General features: G+C 40.3%; 2 protein-coding genes across 4 annotated transcripts; one reads left to right on the top strand and one right to left on the bottom strand.

The window, feature by feature from the left end:
* Nucleotides 1-1,305: 1,305 nt before the first annotated feature.
* Nucleotides 1,306-9,388, bottom strand: e2f4 (E2F transcription factor 4). Of its 2 annotated transcripts, none has more exons than XM_046395143.1 (11): nt 8,957-9,388; nt 6,931-7,040; nt 5,058-5,219; nt 4,195-4,238; nt 4,025-4,089; nt 3,741-3,929; nt 3,381-3,468; nt 2,306-2,452; nt 2,158-2,220; nt 1,990-2,034; nt 1,306-1,826 (listed from the first exon to the last, which is right to left on the bottom strand). In XM_046395143.1, exons 1-11 carry the CDS (start codon nt 9,119-9,121, stop codon nt 1,711-1,713), a joined length of 1,194 nt encoding a protein of 397 aa, XP_046251099.1. In that variant the 5' UTR covers nt 9,122-9,388; the 3' UTR covers nt 1,306-1,710. The 2 variants fall into 2 exon arrangements, with proteins under 2 accessions (XP_046251099.1, XP_046251100.1); XM_046395144.1 differs by having other exon boundaries at nt 2,173-2,220.
* Nucleotides 8,425-24,204, top strand: c7h12orf4 (chromosome 7 C12orf4 homolog). Of its 2 annotated transcripts, none has more exons than XM_046395141.1 (14): nt 8,425-8,445; nt 10,953-11,141; nt 11,945-12,090; nt 13,321-13,502; nt 14,724-14,823; nt 14,964-15,088; nt 16,441-16,547; nt 16,739-16,936; nt 17,239-17,367; nt 18,157-18,225; nt 18,338-18,540; nt 21,192-21,249; nt 21,573-21,640; nt 22,786-24,204. In XM_046395141.1, the coding sequence occupies exons 2-14, from the start codon at nt 10,961-10,963 to the stop codon at nt 22,876-22,878; spliced, it is 1,659 nt and encodes a 552-aa protein (XP_046251097.1). In that variant the 5' UTR covers nt 8,425-8,445; nt 10,953-10,960; the 3' UTR covers nt 22,879-24,204. The 2 variants fall into 2 exon arrangements, with proteins under 2 accessions (XP_046251097.1, XP_046251096.1); XM_046395140.1 differs by lacking the exon at nt 8,425-8,445 and adding an exon at nt 10,417-10,522.
* Nucleotides 24,205-26,005: the final 1,801 nt, after the last annotated feature.

Raw genomic sequence — 26,005 nt, 5'->3', positions numbered from 1 at the left:
CAGTTAAGTTAAATATTATTCAGAGCCAAGAGAAATCTGCAAGGTCCAAAAGTCCAGAGGCAAAATGAAATTCAAAGCAAGCTTAATTTCATAATAATTAAACACCTCAGTGTAGAAGTGTCATAATTGAACCAGTTAAAGAATAAGAATTGTCATAACTCAGAAGAGACGTTATTTTACACAATTTTAACAAGCACCTTATAGACTTAAAAAGTGTTCATATAAAATGGTAGATAATAAAACATCCTATCACCTGCTTCGTTGATTTAACCACAGAAGAATCAAGAATTGACCACATTGGTTTTTTTTTTGTCCACAGAGGTGATGATGGAAGTACCCAAGGAGTGAACCACTTGCTTCCCCTTGTGTCTGAGAGTTGTACATGCACTGTACTGATCTGGCACTCATGAGAAAATGACGAGTTAAGACATTTACAATTTGAAGCAGAAGCAAATATTTGAATTATCTTGGAAACAGTAGGTTGGTTGGGCCGATTAGAGGGCGAAACCCCAACTATGTATTGCAAAGGTTGAAAATAAGGTAAATGAGACAACTAATTTAAAATGACATTTAGTCTTTATTGTTAGTCAGTGAGCGCCAAATAAAACGATATGTACAGCGGCAAATAAAAACTGACAGTCAGATTTCGGACCTACTGACTGGACAAGTGGAAAAACACGAAAACGGTGAGACAGTTCACTCCTTAGGCACTTCCATCATCAGCTGCTACTTGCTAACCCGAGGTGGCATTTTGCTTAACCCGAGCATGCAGGCAATCTTTATTGACACCTTGATTTCTCTAACTGGTACACAAAAACACTTCCAACACTGAAAGGTTTAATTATGACAAACAGCCATTATTCAAAACCACATACTTCATACGTACAGTATGAATATTTTCAGTCTGGTACCTTTTTTTTTTTTTTTTTTTTAAAAATTGCAAACTATTTCTCTGCCTGTGTTACAAATGTAATTCATTAATACACCATAGTTACATATGCCGGTAATACAAAATATAGATTCTCTATGTGCATGAGGACAGTGCATATTTAACCAGCTGTGTTTGGACTCAAGCCATGCGTGAGCAGCTGCCGGGTGATAAAGCTCGTGCTGCGTTAGTCTGCCGTGGCTCTTTACCTGACAGAAAAGGGTGTTTCTCTTTTGTTTTCCTGGGGACGTCTGACTCAACTTAAGAGAGCGTTCAATACAAAACTCAAGCACACACACACACACACAGAAACACAAACTCACTCAAGAAAAGTATACATGCTCTCGCTCTCACACACACACACACACACACACACACACACACACACACACACACACACACACACAGGAAAGCTGATACACAAACATGTTTTATCATACATAACAATCCAAAAATATAATTATTTGTCATTTGTTTTGACTATATTTCCTCAGAAAAGCAGTAAGTAAAATGCTTTGTTCTCGTTTGTATTTCTTCCCAAGGCTGTACATGGAGGCGCTGTGTGGCTGAACTCAGCTTGAGCTCACTGCATCAGTGCAGAGGCGATCTTGAAAGCTCATCAGATCATAAGGGCTTTCCTGCACCTCTTCTCACCTTCACTGTCAGTGAGGAGGGTGGTGCTGGTGGTGGTGGTGGTGGTGAGGGGTTTGGAGGTTGGGGAAAATGAAGGTGGATCAGCATGTCTAAGAAAATGCTTCTCACTCTGACAACAATCTCATGGGTCAGAGGTTGAGAATTGGGACGTCAAAGAGGTCACACAGACCTTCTGTCTCATCCAGGTTGTATATGTAGTCGTGGTCACTGGGTGGAGGGGACAGACGGAGGAGAGGCGAGAACACTGGAGGCAAAACAGAGCAAAAGATTAGAGGTGTGCGATACACAAAAAAAAGGGAGGCCATGAGTCAAAGTGCTGAAATATATAAGAGCCTCTTTCCTCTTTCTTTCTTATATGTGCAGACCTTTCAAACTCTTTTGTCATTTGTTTCTGTAAAGAAACTCACCTTCTGATGACATCAAGTCCTCCAACAGGTCTCCACTGATAATCTCTGTCAGAGATAGAGAAAATAAGTGAGACATTTTTAATTCTTTTTAGTCTGCAAAACACTGACAAAATGGTATACAGTTAACAACTGCATGATAAATAGAGTATTGTGTTATTTGTGTAATACCTGAGAGAAGTTTACCTTTTGTTGGATCAAACATGTCAGAGAGCTCTTTGGGAAAGTCCAGCACTAAAAGGAAATCACAGCAAACATTTCAGTTATACTGTCACCAGAGAGAGAGAGAGTCACAAATTCAGTAATGTGCAAAACTCACATTCAGAAGGATCTGACTTAATTGGTTCAAACACTGCAGAGACAGAAGAGGATGCAGATCCATCCAACGAGGCAGAAGACTGTAGTTGCTGAGTAACTGAAGTAGATGTTTCGCTTGTTGGGGTAAGTGACGTGTTGCTTGTCACTTCTGAAATACAGGAGAGAGAAAAATAAAGCTCATTCTTAGAATTACATTACAGTAATGCTTCAGAGTAAAATGCAACAATAAAAAGTCAAAAATTTGGGTATTTTTGATAACTCTGGATATTGTCATTAGATGGTAGGGAAGCCCAAGTCCTGCAGGCTAAAAATTTGCCAGAGAGCAGTAACAGTTCATGTGTTGGTGCCATACTGTCACAGTTCAGGAGTCAAGGTCCGATGCACAAGGCAGCATGCAGACTAAATGGTGTGTAAATCACCACACATCATGTGGAAGCAAAGTTTATAATCGTGAGTTCTGCCTACAAACCTTCAGCCGTACGCCCTTGGCAACATGTGCTGAGGTTAGCACACCAAGCTGATAGCTGGTTACACTATGGTGGGTGTAAAGAAAATGCCAAAAGACCTTCCAGCAATATGAGTTCCCTGTCAGCTACAGAGCTGTGGATAAGACAAAGACGGTGCGCTGGCGCTGCCCCACCATTGTGAAATACATCAATGTCCGGGTGCTTTAAAATATAGTCAAAGTGGAACTAACTGGAAACACTCCTCCTGGTGCGCAAGATTTAGTTTAAATACAATTTAAAAGCAAAATCAAGTACCGACTAAAAACTACGAACTACTGAAGTTCAGTGTTGCTACAGAGTAATACAGAAATGTTTCAAATGTTCTTTATTTTTATAATGAAAACAGTCTGCCAAAGTTGCCAGTGGACAAAATGCTAACTCAGGAAGATGATTTTGCCTGTCTTGGAGACTTGCACTACTCTGTTCAAAATAAATGAAAAGAAATGTATCCTTGCGAATCAAATGTCTTCCTTGTTGTACTGAACTCGCACTGCACTGCGACTCCTAAACTGGAGTTATGACACGTATTGTGAGCTTATGGTGCTCACTGGTTACACTGTCCTTCCTTACCTGTTACCGGGGCTGTCTGGTTGGCGGCTGTAGCTGATGTTGTGGCAAGATCAGATTTTATAGAAGTTGCTAGAGCTGCTTTGGGGACCTAGAGGGTGGAACGATGGAACAAAGAAAAACAATATGTCATGTCATGACATTGCATGAATAAAAATTAATGTGAAAAAGGAATCAGTGATTTGAAGCATTTTTCAGTGGTGATTGTTCAGCTATGTCACACACTTGTGAACTGGTAATACTGTGAAAAATTTTGCTGTCTTGGGATCAATAAAAAAATGTCAGGGTAATCACCAGGTCTTTTACAATACACAATACATAAATAGAAGTAGTTGCACAGAGCAAGTGGATATCTGTGTGGACCTGCGAGGCAGCACTGGGTGGCTGAGAGGTAGGTGTTGGTGCTGGGAGGCTTTGTAGGACATCATCTGGAGGGGGGACTGGCAAAACAACAGGAGAAGCACTGGACGGGTCCTTATTGACCAGCAAAACCTCGATGGGACCAGCTGAACTCTTGAGACGGATCTGGTATTTCCTCTGTCCATTGAGGACCTGGATAAGAACAGATCAGTCTTGTGTCACAAAACATAACAGTAGCTGGATGAAATGAGCAAGCAAAATGCACAAACCACCCACATATAACTTACAGTTTCTGGTATGGGGACCTCTAGCTGTGTGCCAATGGGAGCACGGATTGCCAGGAGTGTGTCACCTGAGCAGGGAGGACAGGACAGTGGTGGGCGAGTGATGGAAACTGCGTGTTATACTGTCAATATGTCACAAAAGAAAACGAAGATCAAGCATCTGAAACAGTTACCTTTGAAAGCTCCACAGAGGTCTTCATGTTTTACATATGCCATAGTATGAAAGTGTTAAGGGTCCAATTCCAACAACATTCATGTTTTTCATTTAGCTAAGACACAAAGTATATGACAAAGAGTATTTGTAAGTAATTCATTAAAACATGTTTGCAAATGGTGGCAAACATTTTCAAACATTTGAAACTACTGTTCAGGTTCTCCATTTTTAGTCACGTGATAAAACAGTCCGTCTGTCCTATACAGGAAAAGAAACTGGCCATAATCTACATAAGTGTATATGGACTTCGATAGTCAGTGATTTCCTACTACTTCGTGTGGTGGAGTGATTAATGCGAAAAATGCTCCCCCCCTCCATTAGCCAGCTGATGTGCCCTTGAACAAGGCACTTAACCCCCCAATATGCTCCCCGGGCGCTTGATGCTGCCCACTGCTCCTGTGTGTGTTTCACTGCATGTAATTTGCTGGGTGTTGCATGTGTGTGTTCAACTAAGGATGGGTCAAATGCAGAAGACGAATTCAGTGCGTGTATGTAAAAATATATATACTGTCAATAAAGCTGATTCTTCTTCTTCTCTTTGGTACATCTCCGAGCAACCCTCTTGAGGCTGCAAACTGACTAAAATTTTTCTATAAACAGCTGAAAATCACAGCATTATTATTGTCTGATGGGCCTTTACTACAGTTGTCACCACTGTACTAAATGATGGGCAAACAGTAAAAGTTTAACCTCATCAGCTTCACTGATTTTTGTAACAGTTGGGACAAGAGAAACAAAAGAGTGTATTAATTGTTAATAAAATTGTTAATAATTGTTTTTCTGTATTAAATACACATAAACACACTGTGCAGCGAAGGATATGGGCTGTTGTTTGAGTCGTCCGTGACATTCTTGATGCTCTGCTGAACCCACACTCTCTGCTGGTCCAGCTCATGTTCCCTGAGAGCCAAGTCATCTAGCTCGGCCTTCAGATCAATTAGCTTATCGGCTATCTCTCTGGTGTTACAGCCTGGACCTACACCCCTGAAACACAAAGACAAACACACGGTCATGTAAAGACAGCAGGCCACAACAGATTCACACACCAACGAGAACAGAATCCAAAACTCAAGTTTCTGTCTTATCACTGATACAGCAACACAGATTGACTCTCATTCACTTTCTCTTTAGCTATTTATCCATCTGCCTTGTATAACAGCACAGCTTGAAATAAACTTTCTTTGTTGTTATATTAGACAGCAGCTTTTCTTAATGAAATGATTCAGTAATTCCCACAACAGTATGTTCTTTTCAGCAGTGATGAATACTGAGCAGTACTAAACACAGCTGTTCAAAAGTCATGCAAACCTTTTAGACCTCAACAGAACCTTTTCACTGGAGATAACCTGACATGTTGGAGTACAAAGTGTGTAAATAATGAAATTATCAATGTCTGGATTCCATTTAGCTGCTTCAGTTTCAGGGTCCTGGTATTTTACATACTAGCTCATTGTCACACTGTCATGGCTTACAGAGACAACTGAACACAACTGAGCCATAGTTAATGTTATTGGTAACACCAGTGTTGGTCCTGGTATTACAAGTCAAAATGTTTACTTACTGTGTGGTTTATTTGGGAGGACTGTGATGGCTCCAGTTACTTACTACACAGTTCATTTGATGTGAATATAAAAAGCTGCAAATGGCATCTCAGTGCTGGCAATTTAACTTGAAAGTCGTTCTTTCAAATCAAGTGTGCTTAAAGGCATAAAATGCAGCAATCATCTGGTGCTGTTTGCAGCAGGAGGAAGAGAGTTGATTGTTCAGTCTCATTCCAAAGCTATCAAATTGCCACCAACCCAAAGTGTCAGTATCTGACAGCCTGGAAATGAGCTTCATCAGCTATCTTTCTTTAAAATCATTGTAGCCCAGAAACAACTAGAGCACAGTAAAATACAAAGAAAATAAAGAATACAGGCGGACAACGTGGTCTCTGCAGACACAGACACTGCCACACACGTCTCAAGGTTTAAAAGTGGTGATTGCGATTGATTATTTTTGTATTAGTTTAGCATTCTTTTTTTCTGGGAAGCTCTTGCATATTATGCCTTTAACTACAGAGTTAAAACAGCAAAGAAATCAATCAGTCACTGTTCTAACAGTTATTCACTGAAACGTTAATGCACAGCACTGAGAAAAACCATCTAGACAATTTCACATGTATTTAGATCTCTCACACAGTTCTCCAGGAGGTTAGGAGGCCTGCTGAAGTCAGGTGTTATTCTATTGCTCCAGCATCGAAATGAAATGATTATACCGTGACAACTTGTAGATTATCAGATAAGTATAGGAAATTGACACAACATGCATTGTCTATAGTCAGTTCCGTAACCTAAGTGATAACGTCATACACTGAGATTCTAATTTGTTTCATATTACTTCACATTTTCCTGCTCAACAGCAATTTCTACTACAACAATACAATACTACAACTGAGACAGAAAGTGGCAGAGTCATGAACATGTCTGTACCACAGATTAACACATAAGCAGAATATGTATGCCTCACATGGCGGTGGTGATGATGATATGAACAGTCTGGACATATTTTTTAAATGCATAATTACAAATAAAATGAAGATTTTACCTTTTTATGAAAGCAGAATGCAGAGAGTACTTAGATTTAGCACTTAACCTTTTTCATTGAGGGAGTCTTTCCAACTTTGGGGTATAAAATTAATGGACAGTAGACTTACTTCCACTGGATGCTGTTCTTGGACTTCTTCTCTATTAGTCCAATTCCCTCCAACACATTTGTGATATCGTAGATGCGTCGTTTCTGCCGCACTGCCAAGGTGTCTGCTGCCTGAATGACAGGACAAAGCAATGAAAAATACAACAGAGGCTACTTATAGCACACTTAGTGGATTCATAGTTGAAAACAGAGACAATGAAAGCATAATATCTGCGCCATTGGGTTCAATCCACTGCAACCAAGAACATGAGGTGTCTGCACCCATCATATGACCATGTCATTCAGAGTTCCATCCCAGCCCACCCTCTCGCTGTCTAACACACAAGCGATAACCATATGGTTGGTGCTGATAAGTCCAAGTTTTGTCTAGGGCTCTCCTAGTGTAATGAACTCACAGACCTGCTGAATGATCACTAATAAACTGTAAGGCTTTTTTATTACATAACATTTCATACAAAGTAATTTCTTCATTAACTCTGTAAAACAAGTGTAAGGATTTTCCACTCAGTGTTGCTCCAGCAGCCACACTGAACAGACACATAGGCTGTAGGGCTGTCACTGACCAGTGTTTGCATTACTGATTACTGATTATTTTCCACAGTTAATTCATCTAGAATTTTATTTAGTCTATAAAGTGTCAACAAAATGTACATTACTATCATAACAATCTTTAGCCAAATGTGACATCTTCATTGCTTGTTTTTGACAAGACTTACTATCACAGATATCAAAGAAAAGCAGCAAAATATTGCATTTAAGAACCTGGAACCAGATAATGTATGACTTTTTGCTCAAAAAATGTCTGAAATCATTAATCCATCATGAAAATAAATGCAACAAATTTTTGATTGACTAAGTTGTGTTTCCGCACAACAGTGCAAAACACATTAAAACTGCAGCTCTTTTATAACAAAGCCCTCAAAGTTGTGTTATAACAGACAGATCACATCCATCACCAAACATTTAAGCTAGGACACAATGTTTCTTTGTGGAGGAAGTGATTCATTGATCAGAGTAACCCGGTTTCATTATTCAGAAATGCTGTATGATTTAGGACCGGTGAGAATGAAAGAGAAACTTTCTGTGTGGAGCAACACAAAGTGCAAACATGAGTGTCAGTGGCTATGAAGCCACTCTGTCTCTGTCAAGGCACTAAGGTCACCGGGGAAAAGAAACTGTGCCTTTACACAATGTAACGCTTGGCTGGTCAAGCTGCCATCTGGTTCGTTGGATGGCTTTTATTAAGATGTTTCTATTTATATTCCAGTTCGTTAAGTGTATGAACATGTTTTCGTTAGCCCGGGCTTCAGGTCAAAACCCATTTTCAAGGTGGAGATAAAAGCTTGCAAAGCGTTAAAGGCCCTTGGTTGAGAAGTGTGCAAAGATCGCTAAGCTTAGTTAAAGAGACTAACACTAACAGGTTGCTCAGTCAGTAGGATCCTAGTTTTGTGGAAGTGTTTAAATAATATCTGAACAGCTCATTAAGAGAATGATGGCCTAACGTCAAACAGCTAAGGTTAGTTAATGTATACGTAACTGAAAAGCTACATTATTGTCGTTAAAAGTGTGTACTTTTCCCGTTACTGTTGGAAATTAGCTCGGTGAGTGCACGTCGTTAAGTGACAAAAACATTATCAATCAGAAAAATGTGTTCATGTGTGAAGATGAAGAAGCGTTAGCTCAGAGAGAATCGACAAAAGCTGACCCACTTTCTTAACTCTGAATCTGCAGGGGGCAGAGTCTGGAAAGTTGACCGGTGCTCTAAAAGTTCAGTTTGTATACTCGCTTTGCTCCTGACTGAAAAACGCCAAAGTAACATGACACAACATGAACGCGGATTTTTAAAGTGACCGATGTGTTCAAAAACTCCAAAGCCAAACAGGTTATCAGCTATTCAAATTGGCCTGTCACACAGCTAGGCTAGGCTAAAAGGCAGGCTAGCGAAAGTGCATGTAATCTAACGACAGCGAGCAGGCTCAAAATGACATGTGCTAGCTAACAACAAAGACTCTGTGCTGCAGGCTTACCGCTTTCAGATCCAGTACTCCGTCCTTTGCCTCTTGTAGTAAAGTCACAAACTTGGTTGTGAGCAGCCCTAGGCTCTTTTCATGCCTGCTGGGAGTCTGTGGTTGCAACGAGTCCCCCACAGCTCCCAGTTCGCTTCTATTACTGGCCGACTCCAGCTCCATCATCACTCGGGAGCAGCTCCGTACTTCCCCCTGCCTCCCCGACCAAACCCAGCCAGCGAGCCCGGGAAAGCACGCCCCACCGCCGCAGTCAGATAAACAGTAGGCCGGGGAAGTGTGTGGTAGATAACAGGTGTTAATAAGCCAGTCCGGACTGGTTTGCTCCAAATTATTTCACTAAATCGAGCTGAACAGGTTGAGAGAAGCAATTCAATGAACGAGCACTCGGTGGAGAGAGCCGTTGGCCACGCGAGGTATGACGGGACAGTTCAATCGTTGGAGGGGCCGTCTGCAAGTTTTCATATCGATTCAAACGCGTAGTACAAAACAAGGAGAATGTTTATGTTTACTTGTAAGGTCACTGGATATTTTCTAATCCACTGGTAACTGTATTGCGACCAAAGGACAACAATATGTAATTATTAGGTGTTATTCTGTTAAACAGTTGTAAAAAGAGGAGTTTTCGGGATAAATGTATGCGTGCAATTTTTATACAATCCCTTACGCACTCAAACTTGAAGAAAACACAAGCACGCGCACATATACACGCACAGTACCCACACGCGCGGGGGACAGAGGGTCAAGAACGCTTTTTAGACAAAGTGAAGCCATTTCATAACCTTTAGAATTGAGTTTGAAATCTTTGCACTGAAAAGCCTCTTCAGTTGTCACTTGTATAATTATTAGCTTATGTACAATATCAAGTTAGACACATAGATGAATTACAATTTATCTACTTAGAGAGGGAGTTTTGTAGATAAACATATAGAGAAAACACATCAATGGAAATATTCACCTTGGCCACATCACTGCTACCATCTGTTCACGATACTGGACTCTCAAAACGTGCTTAATGGAATTTAACTTGAGCATGTTAGTTAAATTCCGAAAGATTCAAGTTAACTGATTAGTCAAACAGCAGGTATGGCAATACAAAACAATAACTGTTCAAGAGTTATTTTCTATTTGATTCCCAAATGATCAAAAAGTCATACTTTGTTTAAAACGTCACCTAATGTTTTGGTGATACAAAAATAAGTCAGTATCATTCATAAAACATCAACCGAAAAAACATATTTGGCCAGCAGGGGGAGGAAGTGCCCAAGGAAAAAAAACGTCCTCATAAATTACGCTTTAGGATCAGTAGATTCGTGACTCTGCAAATCTGCTTGACATGTCAAAGAGAATGACCCAAATAAAAAACAGTGTGCAGTTTGCAAATTTCTTGAGAATCCAGATACATACCATTCCACTTCTGATGTACAACTGAAAACATAACCACAGGCTAAGTGTGGCGAAAGTGCCTTTACTGTCACAGTGCTACACTCGGCTTCAGTCAGCTGACTTAACCAAATGAATCGAGCTGCTGTTACTGCAAAAGGAAACATCAAATTCGTTCGTACTCAGGTAAATCTGCTTCTTGCGACATTTATATGTTCACCAAATTAATGCAAAGAGCGACATGTTGCTAGACAAAGTATTCCTCTTTTGTTGTTTTTAGCTAACATTAGTTAATTCTATATGTATATGGGCCTGCTAACGGGGTGACCGTAGCTGACTCTCAACAGTAATTTCAATAAGCTATGAGAATATTGATTTTGGAAATTGCTTAAAACTTGTCATATACTGTTTCATCAAGGTTTTGACGAAGAAGTCTCAATGTACATCTAGTGCTGTATGGGAACGCTGTATTCTCTGTGCTGTCACCTGATTTGGTTATTAACTATATATAAATGTGTGTGTGTGTGTACAATTCTTTTCGGTTCCTCTTCTTAATAGCCCATTAGCCTCACAGACTTGAATACATTCTTATCGTTGTCTTTGTCTTATTTGTCAGCCGCCACCATGAGGAAGAACAAATGCAAAGCGAACACCGCTGCAGAGAAGGAGTTTGTGTTTGAGTTCAAGGCAGGGAAACACAACTGTGTCCTCAAAGTGCCTCTGCGGTTTCCCGTCCAAGAGAACATCAGTGACCTTCATGGACGCCTGATGCTGCTACATAAAATACCCTGCTACATTGAAAATGGTGAGATCACTACTCTGGGTAAAAGAAAATCAGTTTAATGACAAGTTACAGAGCTTTAGTGTTTGTGGGGTTGTTATCTTACTTGCAGGTGGAGTTGACAATTCTTAGGCAACCTCTGCTCCACTTTCTTAGCTGTAATTTGCAAACCCTGACTGCAGCCATCACCCCCAACTCTAACATTAGAAATATATTTTATAGCCTAAATGCAAACAATTCATTGGGGAAATCTGTTGGGGACCATATGGGGCCTGGCAGGAAGCTCTGCAGTCAGGCACTGTTGATTGTTTTAGCCCCTTCAGCCCCCTTAATCCCCCTAGTTTTGAATAGAAACAAGTGAATCTTTAAACATATCTGTAGTCTTATTTGCAGGTAACAAATAATAAAAATTGTTCAATGATATTTAAACTCTGTGATTGAAACATTTTAATGCTATGTTTGTATGTTGTAAATACATTATCCTCTTCATAACACCTACATTTCTGAACCACCAAAAACATCCAAATGTTATTATCATTATTACTGGTGTTACTGGACCCAGAAAAACGTACTGTCAGCCTCATACACAGAGCTGAATAAAAAACATCAGATTCTGTTTATCTGAGATGGATCTGTTCAAATAGCTACTTTCCACAGGTCTTTGTGAAAACAAGATCATGTTGTCAGCATGCATACTGTTAATTTGAAACCAAAACAGATGGGAAGAATCCAACCCATTGATTTTGCACTGAAAACTGAATGAATGAAACATGAAAACATTTTTTAAATGACTGTTATTTGCTGTGTGTGCATCTCTCCCCCTGCAGAGCTAAAAACCTTGCTTTCCAACTTCATCGAGAAGGAGACCATCCTGGATTATGACAGGGAGGCAGAGCTGGCGCTGCAAAGACTCACAACAGGAGAAGTAGACGTAAACCAGCTCACCAACACGTGGGCCAGGTCTTATGCAGAGGTGAAAACACATCAGTATATCATTGGTCATTGCATTGTTTGTCATTACAGTGTAAAGTTTGAGGTACATAATGATTTTATTTGATTGTATCCTGAAATTTGCCCCCCAAAAACATATTTTCTGTGAAAAACGTGGACAATGTGTTTTATTCAGTGTGTTTTTATTATTTTTACAAAAAGTACATTTCAGATTCTGGCTGCTCAGTGCACTCTGATTGTACTCTGTTACCACCACAGCAGTTTTTCGGAAGTGTCCTCAAATGCTCAGTCTAAATTCGGGCTAGTCACAGATCATTAAAGTAATTTAAACAGAAGTAGTGCAGTGCTTCTGCAAACTGATTATTCATGAGTTTCTGAGAAAACTCATTACATAAGCCTGCCTGCTGTGTTTAATGTCTCCCCATTGCACTTGGTTACACTTTGATGCGTTTTTTCATCCAGAGATCCAATATGTGGTGGTCGTTGCGCATATTGAGAATAGAGTCATAATTTTTATATTATGGATCCACACAAAACAAACAGTCTAGTGACACACAGAAGTCAGTTTTGTGGTTTTTAATGAAATCAAGTATGGTCTTCTCACTGATACTTTTCTTTGACAACAAATGTCTCTCATGTTTAAAGAAGGTCAGTAAGATGATTTGTTTTTACATTTAAAAGTTCAGTAGTTTAAGGTATGCTGTCACTTGCCCAGACATTTATAAAAAGACAAGGGCTGCCTCAGCTTGTGTTGTCAAGCATCTCTGACTCAGTGCACTCAGACATTTAGGATTGGCTGTCTGGTAATATTTTACTGCAGTCACACAGAAATACACATGGAAGCCTTCCAGTGTCGGTAGCGTTTGTGACCTGAAGATTCCTGAGCCTGTATAAATAGGGGAGTTTCAGATTCTCATTAATGTTCTGTTGCTTTTCTACTTATGGATGGGGTACACCAACTAGTTTACTAAGCAAAGCAGAACATTCAGAATGTGTCAGTATTGCATTTCACCTTCCTCTTTTGTCTTCCTCTAAACAAAAAATTGAATTTGTACACTTTCTGCTGAAAGTCAGCATCTCTGCGGTGCAGCGTGTGCGGTAGATCATCACCCCCAAAAATTAGTTTCACACGCTGAAGCAACCCTGCAATGTGAAGTGTACATTATGGTTAGGTTCCATTTCGTTGCCTGTGTGTATCCATTTGCAGTTGCAGCTTTTGGAGGAGTTAGTTGCTTTCTTGTCATCATTTCAGACTACCCTGGAACATGCTCGGCCCGAAGAGCCCAGCTGGGATGAAGACTTTGCCGAAGTTTACCATGAGCTGATCCACTCCCCTGCCTCAGATACTCTTCTCAATCTGGAGCACAACTACTTTGTTAGCATCTCCGAGCTCATCAGTGAGAGAGACATGGAGATTAAGAAGCTGCAGGAGAGGTTGGTATGAGGCACTGTTGTCCGGAAGTAGGACCCTTGGATTTCCTGCACATGCTCACGCAGTGTATGGCTAAGGCTGCACTCCTATTTTTGTGCTGTGTGGTTTTATTCATTAGACAAGGACTCAATGTATTAATTAATGCAAGCTTTACAGAAATGGTTATCCATTATAATCTTTCTGTTGGAGATCAACAAACAGATTTATTGATCGTCTATTTTTGAATACTACTATGGACTGAGAACAACCCCAGCCAAAAGGACAAATAAAGGGCAAATGCTCACTCAGTGGTGTCTGGGCTTTGACACTGTAACTTTTTTCTCCTTAGCTTTTATAAACACACCAATCAGCCATAACATTATCACCACTTAATCACCACATTATTGCAGTATTGTAATATTGGGCATACAAAGTTTCCCAGCAGAACATTGCCCAAAGCATCACGCTGCCTTCGCTGCCTTGCCTTCTTCCCATAGTGCATTCTGGTGTCATGTCTTCTCCAGGTAAACCATGAACATGCACCCAGCCAGGTAAAAAACAAAAAAACAAAAACTTGATCCATCAGACAAGGCCACATCCTTCAATTGCTCCGTGGTCCAGTTTTGTTGCTCACGTGCCCACTGTAGACGCTTTCGGCGACACGGGTCAGCATGGACACCCTGACCGGCTATGCAACCTCATATATAAAAAAAAAAACTGTGATGCACTGCGTGACGTCTTTCTGTTGGAACCAGCATTCAGCAGTTTGAGCTACAGTTGCTCTTCTACTCGATCGGACAACATGAGCCAGCCTCTAACATATCAGCTTCAATGACAAAATATTCACTTGCTGCTAAATACATTTCGCCCACTGCCAGGTGCCACTGCAACAAGATGATCAGTGTTATTTACTTTACCTGTCATTGGCCATAATGTCATGGCTGATTGGTGTATATTTGTTGTATGTACTGCACTGCTTGTTGACATGATTAACTCATGATAGTGGAATCGATAGGTTTCAGTTTACACTGAAAGGCAAATAGAAGATCCTTTTGCCACCTTGTTATCACAGTTAATTCACTGCCTTCTTAAGTCATCCGGTCTGTGGTCTTCTTAGTTTGTGTTCAGTCACCTGTCATGAATATTGATAACTGAAATAACCTATGTCTTTTATAGATGATGATGATAATGATGTATTTCCCCATCAGTCTAATCAAATCAGTGGATCTTTTTCTGTGTGGCAGGCAGGCTGCTGAAATGGACAAAGTGATGCATGAGCTTGGGAATACTCTGAGTGACCAGGATGTAAATGCAGTTGCCTCACAACACTTTGATGCACAGCAGGTAAAAATGTCGGGTTATCATTATTAAGTTATCATTACACTGAATTTCCATTGACAGGTTTGGATTTGTCCTGACCTGACCAGTCAAATGTGTTTTCATATTAAAGTCCCTCAGTGTTTGACTTTGTCTTTGTTGAGCAGGTGTTGGAGAACAAGTGGGCCAGTGAGCTGAAGCAAGTTACTGGCATTCAAAAGCAGGAGTATCAGGAGTGGGTCGTCAAACTGCACCAGGACCTGCAGAAATCCACCAACAGCAGCAAAATTAAGTGAGTTTGTCTGTAATTTGTCTGGATTCGAACACTGTTAACATGTTGTATTTCTGTCTATAGTAAAGCGCAATCCTTGTACACACAACAGATGATCTGTAGCCTTACCGTATACCCATATGTACACGAACAGGCTCTTTTAACTAACTAACCCTTTTTTTTTTTAAACATCTCAAGCTAAAGCCAAAAGAGCTGATCCGAGATAATAACCACTGGAGTCAGGTGCTTAGTTGCTTACGCTTGTTAGGTAGAAAAATAAACGCTGCAGTGCAGACATGGATGAATGCAATGCGCAGATGCACCAGCTCGGAGTGGCACTGTGAAATGGCAGCAACAGAACAGCACTTCATGATCTTTATTCTCTGACAGAGTGCTATCGGTGCTTTGGCTCACCTGGGCTGTAAGGTTTAAGTCTGGCTTAATTTTGTTTGTGATGAGATTAAGGATGGAATTAATATTAAACCTTAAAACTATAATACAGTGATTAAGAGACGAAGAAAAAAAAAAGCTAGGATGGTAAAAGGAACAACTTGTTTTGTAACAGGATCTCAGCAGCTGCACTTCTGCAGCAGTTATAATCCAACACACGATCACATTTTTGTGCGGGCCCTTTGAAGTACAGGCGCCATTTACATAGAAATTGAAGTGATTACTAGAGGTCAAAAACTCTTCTTGGTTTGACTGATGCTTAGCTTTGCAGCATCAGTTATGGCTGGCATCTTGGGATAAGAAGTCTAATAGAGCTTAACATTAATGTAGTCCCCAAGAGTGGTGGTTTCAATTCAGGTCTTGCACTCCTCTGCATGCATTGGATGTTCCATCAAAACACACACAGCACCAGGATGTGTATGCTAAGAGCTTCTCAGACAATATGCTGACCCTGCATCAGTTTTTCCTAAAGATGAATATCATTATCTTGCTCATGTGTGGGTGGAACTTCAAACTTCTACATCAGCACTTTGAACACTTTGTAAATGTGCCTTTTTAAAGCTGTATCCTGCAAAAGAAACTTTGAAACCAAGTTGCATTTTTGTCTCCTTTGATATTTTTTCAATATTTTTGTAAAATAAGTGCTGAAGCAAAACAAATCTATAATATTTGGTTCAGATTCAGACATGCATTATCCACCACATTATTTCCTGTTCTATTACATTTCTTCAGTATTCAATAATGCCTCGATGGTATATCAATCATTCCATAAAATGTTCAAATATAATGTCTGTGTTTCATTTTCATTTTTTAAGAATGAACACCAACCTGAACACCAACCTATAAAATATGTCTATAACACTTACTATTTTCAATAGATATCTTTGATGGTTTGTTTATTTGTTTGCATGACTGATGTCCAGTGAGGAGATTAAGGTGCAGCCCAGCCAGCTGTCAGAGCTCACAGATTCTGGAGCCAGGATGTTTGAGGAGCAGCCTCAGCTGGAGGAGAGCTTCACCATCCACTTAGGTTTGACTTCTGACATTTATTTACACGGTTTTGTCTCAGCAGACATAACACATAAAACGCTTGTATTTATTATTTATTATTTATGTAATATAGATGTCAACCACAGTACAACATGATAATTTTCTTATTAATGTGTGAAAGTATTATTGTGTATTTATCATACATACTTGCCATTTCTTTTCTTTGATCAGGAGCACAGCTAAAGACGATGCACAACCTGCGGCTGGTCCGGGCAGACGTGCTGGACTTTTGTAAGCACCGGCGGCACGGCAGCAGTGGAGCCAAGCTCAGGCGGCTACAGACGGCCCTTTCACTCTACTCCTCCTCACTCTGTGGTTTGGTTTTATTGGTCGACAACAGGGTCAACTCCTACAGTGGCATCAAGAGAGGTCAGGGGACATAGCTTAGTGATCTTCACTGTGATGTTGTCAGATTAGCATTTGTATTGTATTGTGAATTGTAGCGTGTTTAATTTGTTCTTCCTTGTGACTCACTCTGCTTGTCTCTCACCTTTGCTGAGAGATAATAACACTATTCTTTCACACCTCTTCCTTTTTTTTTTGCACTCAATTCACCTTTTCTTTTTCAGAATGGTAGTACAGGTGGAAACATAATTGCAGAGATAAACTGGAGCTGATTTTAACTCCTCATACATCATTTAATTCCTGTTCTGTCCCTTGTTGAACTACAGACTTTGCCACTGTGGCCAAGGAGTGTACAGATTTCCACTTTCCCTGCCTGGAGGAGCAGCTGCAGGAGGTGCAGCAGGTGGTGCTCTGTGCCAGAGCACAGAGGAGCAGCAAGCAGAAAGAACAACCTGGTGAGGCTTTTGGCTGCTCCTTGGGTCTCACTGTCAACACAACTGACATGTGGACAGAATATTCAAGAGAAGGAGAAAGGCAACACTGGCCAGGCAGAGACTTCCAGGAATGTGCTGTTCATTCATCAGTAGTGTAGCTAGTAGCCTGGACACATGCACACACTGCTAAAGAAGACTGGTCATTGTAGACAGCCAGGGTGCCTTTTTTAGCCAGCTATGTGCTGTAAAATGCTTAACTAACATTTTTATTCATGGGTTGCTTTGCAGTGCACACTGAGACACAGAGTGACAGGGTACAAGTTGTACAGCCATAGAGCTGTTTGTGTTGCTTAATTTCCCCTCAGCATATAGATCTGACAGATACCGTTCTAATTAATCTGTTTTGATCTTTTGGACACTGACACCAGAAACATCAGAGTAAAATTCAAGAGAACTTGACTTAAAGTGACCTTAACATCACTGCAGTGGAAAAACACAACATTGCAAAACATCTCACAGAGTAAGAGAATGTCAGTGACATGCCGCTAGTATCAGAGGCCGGATAAATAGTCAGGCACTAGAAGGCACTTTGCATGACTTCTGCTCTGTTGACTGCAACCTGCATCCAGATCCTTATCACGACATAGGATGAGTGGTTCACAGGGTAGATAGAGTTGTGTACACAAACATTCTGTCTAGCTTACAGGCCCGTCAGAGAAAGTCCAGCTGCTATTGCCATGAAGTGTGCATGTGAGTTATTTTTTGCAAGCTGATTTTCAGTGTGTTTTCTAATCTTCTTTGACTTGACAGAGATTCCAAGGAATGGAGGTGACGATAAGAGCAAAAATGTTGAAAGAAACCCATCTAACATCTTACCAGGTACTGGTTACAATCACTCCTAGTTAACAGAGCCACACTGATTTACTGATCATTTTAAAACGATTTTTTTTAACATTTTTGCGTGTTGTACCTGCTGCGTTTCTTCCGCAAGGTGAGTTTTACATCTCGCGGCACTCCAACCTGTCAGAGGTCCATGTTGTATTCCACCTATGCGTGGATGACAATGTGCGTTCAGGGAACATCACGGCCCGGGACCCCGCCATCATGGGCTTGAGAAACATCCTGAAGGTCTGCTGTACACATGACGTCACCACCGTCACCGTACCTCTTCTGCTCGTCCACGACATGTCAGAGGTAAGAGTAGCTGCTTGTACGGTTAATGCTATATACATCAGACTCCACAAACACACTCGCACACTGTGTAAGGATTGTGATAGTGTAGTAATATGATGCCTTGACTGCATAATTAAACCCAAACTAACAGTGCAGTTATCCTCATACCACCCCTGTGTTTCAGACATAGTTTAAAGCTCATGCAGTTCTGTCTACTCTCTTTTCTCAGACTACATTTGTTATTTTGTATAGCTCATGGCCGACACAGGAAAGCTGATAATTTCAGATTTTTATGCTTCTGTGCCTGCGATAGCCTTGGTCACAGACAAAAAAATGTATTAACATACTCATGCCACTGTAACACCTGAGTGCATGAAAAGTAGCTTGCTAGCAAGCAGTGAAGTCTAAGTCAAAAGCATTTTAAAGGGTTGAAAAAAATAGCTAAAACTAAAGGAAACTGGTCAGTTTGTTCAACAGCCCCTCAGTGGAGCAGATTCAACTCTTCATTCATCCTATTAGATTACTTTTTATCTGCTTTGATCTTGTATTTTTGAGTTAGGCATCAGTAATTTGTGATTGTTTGTAGTTTGTAGTTTCTGCGCTCCTGACTGATGACATAGTCACATTTTTTCCCTTTTCATTCTAACTTGTTTATGCACTGACTCCTCAGCTGTGGTCTGGCTTGTCAGGCGCTGGCTGTGAGTTCATCCTACAACTAAACATTTCCCAGGTTTAAAACCAGGAGGGTAAAGGAGAGAGTCATGAACTCTTTTGTTTACTTAGTACCTCAGAGGGTACAGCAGCACTCTGTACTCATTCAGGAAGAGAAACAGAGAAAGCTTTCAGTGACTGGTGAACGGAGCCTTAATCAAGCAGACTTCCGATCACAATGGGGGGGGGGGGGGGGGGGGGGTTCTTTTATATCTGGAAAGGCAAACATCTTTGGAATTGGAATAACCCAAATAACAGCTCCTTCTTAGTTTTTCAATTGAGTAAAAATTAAAACTTAATAAACTGAGAATCCAATCAGATACAAAGTAAATTCTCAAGAAGCCTCTGTCTGGAGTGCACACATGCCACAACATGCCCAGTGCAATTTTTCTTCTCATGTCTAATCAAGAGTCTTTGTTTACATAGCCAAAGACTTTTAACTTTTGAAGCCTCGGGAACCAGAGGAACTTTAATTGATAGCTTCTGGTTTCACATCAAAACGTTCCATCTGTCATCTTCTTTTCAAGTCTTGTTTGCCATTTACTGGAGATGTTTGCCTGTTTGTACAAGCCTATTCTTGTGTTTTGGCATTAAAAAACATCTGACATAGCTTGTCTGGATGAGCTGTTTACACCAGTCTAAATACAACAAGACTGTGCCTCCTATTCTCATTGTTAAATGTTCTTGTTTGTCTTTTTTCCATTGCACAGCACAGGGGTGTTGCTTAATAATACATATGTAATACATGTTTGAGTGTTCTCAAAGGAATCATCCAGTTCACTTCAGATAATGACTCACAATTTCACTACTGTTGTGTTCATTTTTCTGGTTGTAAGAAATGCCTCTCTTTGCCTCAGTTGCCGCTGGCACCCACCTCACCCATTAAGAAGAACTTTCAAGTATACTTTTCTATTGTTCATGTATCAAAGATTCATTGCTCAAGCCTGTGCAGTTTATGTTGACACGGGCCCAAACATGGGCCTCGTTGACAGCCCTGCCTCCAGTTTATGGGTCCACATCCAGTTTGTTGAGTTTGAATGGGAACAGCTCATTTCAAAGTGGGCGAAAGACTGTGTGTGAACATGTATTCCTGTAGTTGTGGAGGCAAAAAGTCACATTGTGAGGACCCGCCTTACTTACTGGGGACAAAATGCAAGTCCCCAAAAGGTAAATCATGAAATATTAGGGTGAAGACTTGCTTTATGGTTAGGCTGAGGTTAGGGTTTTGTTAATGCAAGGGTTAGGCAAGTAATGTTTATTGTTATGGTTAGGTGGTGGTTAAGCCTCCAGGATATCAATGTAAGTTTATGTGATGTCCCCAAAAGTGATGGAAACATGACTCTCTGTGTGTGTGTGTGTGCATGTGTGCATGTGCGTGCATTCATTTGACCTAGTTAATATGTAATAGTGTCTAATTTGTATACCTGCGTAAGACTTCCAAGTAAGTAAGTAATGTATCACATTTTTAACTGTTAATATATCTCAGCACAAACGCCACCAACAAGAACCAGTCTTGCGTGTTTAACAAATTACAAAATCACAAACATGAGATTTATGTAATATGTGTGTACACAGTATGGGAAAGGTTTTAACCCAAATAGACATGTTTAAAAAGCATGAAAAGGATAAGTAAATAAGTGAATCGCTTCAGTTTGAAAGGAACAGAGAAGCTGAAGGGGGACTGGGGATTATCTTTATAGGATCAGCACAACCTCTGACCTATAAGTTAAAAAGAGGTAATAATAGAAAATAACAAAACCTTATTTTCCCGTGTAATTTGAGATCTATAAAAGGTAGCCACATTTCACCTCTTGTCCTTTTAATGACATTTTCATTTTCTCTAAATCTAAGTGCATCAGTAACTCATATTATCATGCTAGACTCTGAGCTAGTTTTGCTGTGCATTTTTTACACACACTAAACCAAACAATTTGCTGCTCTCATCTCTCATCTCTCTGCAGGAGATGACCATACCGTGGTGTCTGAAGAGAGCCGAGCTGGTTTTCAAATGTGTCAAAGGTATTTATTTTTTTGAGCTCTGATGCAACTTTGTTAAAATAGCGCTCTATGCTGCACCTTGCATTATGCCTGTTTTCTCTCTTAATAGGTCTAATCTTTATACATTCGTAGATAACTATTCCATTATCAGCAACATGACTTGATAAAAGGCAGGAAGTTATTTAAAGCAGAAGTGTGACAGCAGAGATGCATCAAAACTGATGTGTCTGACAGTACTGTGAATTTTGAATCATACAAACTGATTAAAAATGTGATATTATGATGTAATATGACTTGTTGCTCTCTTGCTTGAGAGGAGGACATTCAGTGTGTTTTGTTTGCAGGCTTCATGATGGAGATGGCCTCATGGGATGGAGGTATATCACGCACAGTCCAGTTTCTTGTGCCAAAGGTGAGAGCAGAATGTGCCACTTAAATTTTCGGTTTGCTCGCCAAGACTGACCACAGTCATCCTTTGAGTAATTTCTTGCTAGCAAATCTTTACGTTAAATCAACAAAAATGTACATTGAAGGCCTCATATGTACACAGCACCACAAAAGGCACGCAGCGCCTTGCAGCACATGCCTTTGAATGCAGGCAGGGGAGGGCGTATGTTTGAAAAGGATGCCATAAATCATAAATTATAAAGCTTTAGGCTGTCTTGACCAGTGTTTGCACTGCTGTGATAAAAGAAAGCTCAGAGGCTCACCCATTATAACTGTATGATAAGCAACAGGATTACAATGTAGCTTTCCAACACTGAGGTGTGATCTTAAACTTCCATGGATATCAACATCTAACCTTATGTCGTCATGAATAATGGAAATTTACAGATGCAGCCTCATGAGTAAAAGTAAGTAAGGCGTTACCTCAGTGCTGGATGAAGCATAACTCTTTTTTTTTTTTTTTTTAATTGGGGCTTAGCTGGTATACCTATAGCTTGTGTGGTTTGTCAGGAAGGCAGCAGAGCCTATAGCAAGATCTCATGTTGACAGGTTAAGATGACAGAACCAGCAGCATCAAAGGACTGCCGAATGCATTGGGTTCCTGTCAGCTACAGGCTCAGACACCATTTAAAATAGCACTTCTTGTTTTGTTCGTCTCAAAGAGATGCGGCGGCTAAATATACGCCGTGTGTTTTGTGTGTAGTTGAATGATGTGCGTGTGACTGAGTTTCTGCTTAAAGATTAATACTTAACATTCTTATCTGACGGGTGGCGATGCTCAGAGTGACACGACATTTCCTCCCACCCCCGTTAAAGTGGCAGCTGCCAGGGATTGCGTCCCTCAAGCTTCTTGACTACTGTTCCCTCAGGATAAAAAGACCCTGTGATGCTGAAGGAAAGGGCACCCCCGGGGCTGTTAACACTTGGCTCTACACAAGATGTGTTTCTGAGTGCAAGGCCACAATCTGAGCTGGGTTTAAAAAAAAATGGTTTCACACTGTGTGGATTGTAAAGGTGTATCGTGTTTACGTTGGTGCTGCGTAAATCACAGTCCCTTGTCACTCACTAATCCTGGTTGTTTCTTTGTGTGTGTGTCTTTTGTATTGACAGAGCATCTCAGAGGAGATGTTTTACCAGTTGAGCAACATGCTGCCTCAGATCTTCCGTGTCTCCTCCACCCTAACTCTCACCTCAAAGCACTGATGATTTGAGCCGCACCACATTGCACTCTCAAGGCATTCGGACTGAAAGACACACATTTGTTTTTACAGCTGTGACATGCTCTATTTTCTTTATTTCTTTTTTTTCTATTTGTTCTTTCAGGACCTGTAGAGAGTGTAATTTTGATGAGTTAACACACAAACCCTATTCATTTCATCAGGGTCAACATAATATGATGATACTTACAAATGAGGTGCAAAGGTATTTTAAATGAAAAGAGACATTTTTATTCATTTTGTAAGCCTTGTTTTTTTTTGTTTTTTTTTTGCACCTTCCAAAGCACCTCATGCTGTAAATGCTTCTTGCTGGAAGAGGACTGGATTCAGTGGCTCACCAGAGCAGCTGCTGAAATGATCTTTTCAGGCCTCCAGGGTGCGGCTCTGGTGGCAGAGTTTTATGACATCAGCCACCAGTGCTGCGAATATTCCAGTTCCAGAAGAATCTTGTGTTGGTGAAGTTGCTTTAACCCGCTGGTACGGAGTGAAAATGCCTTCAGTCCGAGCATGTAAAGTGAATGTGAAAACACGGCATTGTTTACTGAGGTGATGAAGATGGGTGGAACCTGCACTGGCAGTTGTGATTCAACAAGCCTTTTTAACATTTCTCAATTGCAGTTAGCAGCCACGATAAATGTGAATGTTGTAGTGTTTTCACTGCATACATAATAACAGCATGTTGATGACAAAACAACATGAGAGATCTCAGTGTTAAATTTTTGTTTTGATGTATAGTACAGAGATCCCTGCCAACATCACGTTTCGTCTGCTGAATGTTCTCAAATTAGTGCTGGTGTGTAATCGCACCGTTCAGCCGTCATATGAGATTTAGCATTCTGTAACAAAGTGTCATTGGCTTTATATCTGAGGGCTATTTGTCCAGAGAAAAGTGACATAAACTTGATTTCTATAGTCCTGAAGATAAATGGAGTTGCTGCTGAGGTGAACAACATGCAGATGTTTTTATGCTGCATTGCAGTGAGTTGTAGTGGGGATCGCTCTTCATCTGAGTATGTGCGAGCCTGTGTGTGGTCCCTCCCCTCTACCTCTGTAACACCAGATGGCACTGTTCTTAAAGACAAAGATGTAAAAAGGAAATGACCACGCACAACTCTGCTCTTATTAAAAGAGATAAAGTTTAAATGAGCGTCTGCTGCTCGTTGAAATCTGTCTTGAACTTCTCGCCCACATGCATCGTGAGCGAGGGGGAGCTGCTCCTCGGGAGTAAATATTTGACAGATATGTTATATGATCTGTATGCTACTTATATATGTTTACATTTTTATGTTATAATTAAAAAATAACACATGTACCACACTGATTTGATGCAAATTCTTCATGAAACTATTTATAAGCTTGTGACAGAGTTTCACGTCTTTGGTGATTATGTTTTCTCTCCGTCTCTGCCCTCAGGGATGCGCTTCTAGTGGCATTTGGTTGAGTGTTTTATTTAGTGTTGATGGAACCACAGGCACATAATCTTTCTGAAGTTAATAATCCATGTCATTCATTGGAATTACATTCCCGCACATGCAACGACGGCCTATAAGCTATTTCAGACAGACTGAAATCAGCTCGGTTTGTCAGTGTGATACAGCCGCATTCAGTGGTGGTTTTAGGATGATTAAAACAGCCAGAGTGTGGCCATCAAAGCAAGTTGCCCTCTCTTCTTTCAGGTAAACAAGACGGCCAACGGCACTCAGAGTTGTGAGATTTCCTAATGCCTTCATGTGGAAACCTGCAACTGTTTATTTCACGATACTCTGCTGAGAACCCACAAAATTGTAAGAATATGCACTGCTGAGTGTTTGGCATTCTTGGGACTGGTCTCAGTGTCCTGGAGTTTTGGGTTTCCTTGACTAGCAGATGCAGAGTACTGATTCAGCCTCTCCCTCCCTTTCTCATTTCTATGTACAGTACATGCTGGAAAATGATAAGGGCAACATTCTCAAACTGGATGTGGAAACTGTTCACTCATATATTAGCTTTTCACTGAAACACTACAATACATTAATTAAGGCTTCATGTGGGAAACAAGTACCACAAAGCACCTGTCAAAAGCTGTTTTGACAGTTGTGAAACCTAAGGCCCTCCTTTGCCAAAGCAGCAGGGGCTGAAGTTGGACAGGATGTCCGTTCACATGTCCCTATGCACTCACAGACACAGAAACATGGCCAGGGAACATTCGTCTACAGCATCTGATATAGTTATCAGTCATTTACATATATATATATAATTTTAATTTAAATGAAATGAAATGTTTCTGTATTTCATGACACATGGAAAAAGAAAAAAAAGGTTTTCTGTGCCTAGATTCACCCTTACAGAGCAGATTTATTCAGCAATAACTGATTTCCCCGCCTAATTTTTTTTTTCCTTGGGAATTAAAAGTCTAAGGAAAGGCATGTCAACACTTGTTAGACAGCAATCTGGTTATACACACAGTAATTAAAGAATACTTTAATGTGAAGGGAAAAAAAAGCATTGTGGTGAAGGCTAAACCAGAAAAACCTGCAGGTTCAGTCGTGATGCTAAAGATGACCAAAACATGAAACCAGAATGTGATAAAGGAGCTTGTTAAACACGTATAAATCTGAAAGATAAAGGAGTATATTACACTCACGTACATATTCAAAAAACAGCTTTTAAGACAAGAGCCTAACAGACCTACATTTCGGGACCGCCGTTACATAACATGATGTTTTTTTTCTAGCTGTGGAAACTGATATTAGTCAGATTGAAAGCTGTCTCATAAACCAAAGTCAGTGATGTTTACATGAGCAGGCTGAACTGACAGCTGAGTATGTTTTCAGGTAAAGTGTCAGAAGAAGGACGGCAGGTTGGAGAAGAAAGGAAGGAGAAAGCAGTAAAAAATAATAGCACAGACAAGTTATTTTAAATGGTAAAAAGCATGACAAAGAAAATTCTATTCAGTCTGTGGTATACAGTCTATCTATCTATCTTATTTATCTGTTCGTTTGCAACTGTTTTCATCTCTCTGGCTACATGTACTGCTACCGGAACATGCAAAGTCTTTTGCTTAAAAATAAAATCTTGTCGTGTCACTTGACCTCATGAGACATTTTAAAAAGAACATTACAACGCATTAAAAT

Source organism: Scatophagus argus, chromosome 7 (genome assembly GCF_020382885.2).
Source record: "Scatophagus argus isolate fScaArg1 chromosome 7, fScaArg1.pri, whole genome shotgun sequence".
Classification (NCBI taxonomy): domain Eukaryota; kingdom Metazoa; phylum Chordata; class Actinopteri; family Scatophagidae; genus Scatophagus; species Scatophagus argus.
The sequence above is the reverse complement of the archived record's forward strand: the minus strand, read 5'-3'. Positions and strand labels throughout refer to the sequence as shown.

Coding starts and splice junctions, on each gene's coding strand:
- c7h12orf4 (XM_046395141.1), top strand. CDS start 10,961: ATGAGGAAGAACAAATGCAAAGCGAACACCGCTGCAGAGAAGGAGTTT. Junction 16,937..17,238: donor CTACAGTGGCATCAAGAGAG/GTCAGGGGACAT, acceptor GTTGAACTACAG/ACTTTGCCACTGTGGCCAAG. Junction 17,368..18,156: donor CAAGCAGAAAGAACAACCTG/GTGAGGCTTTTG, acceptor TTGACTTGACAG/AGATTCCAAGGAATGGAGGT.
- e2f4 (XM_046395143.1), bottom strand. CDS start 9,121: ATGATGGAGCTGGAGTCGGCCAGTAATAGAAGCGAACTGGGAGCTGTG. Junction 3,930..4,024: donor AGGTCCCCATACCAGAAACT/GTAAGTTATATG, acceptor GTTCTTATCCAG/GTCCTCAATGGACAGAGGAA. Junction 2,221..2,305: donor TAAGTCAGATCCTTCTGAAT/GTGAGTTTTGCA, acceptor ATTTCCTTTTAG/TGCTGGACTTTCCCAAAGAG.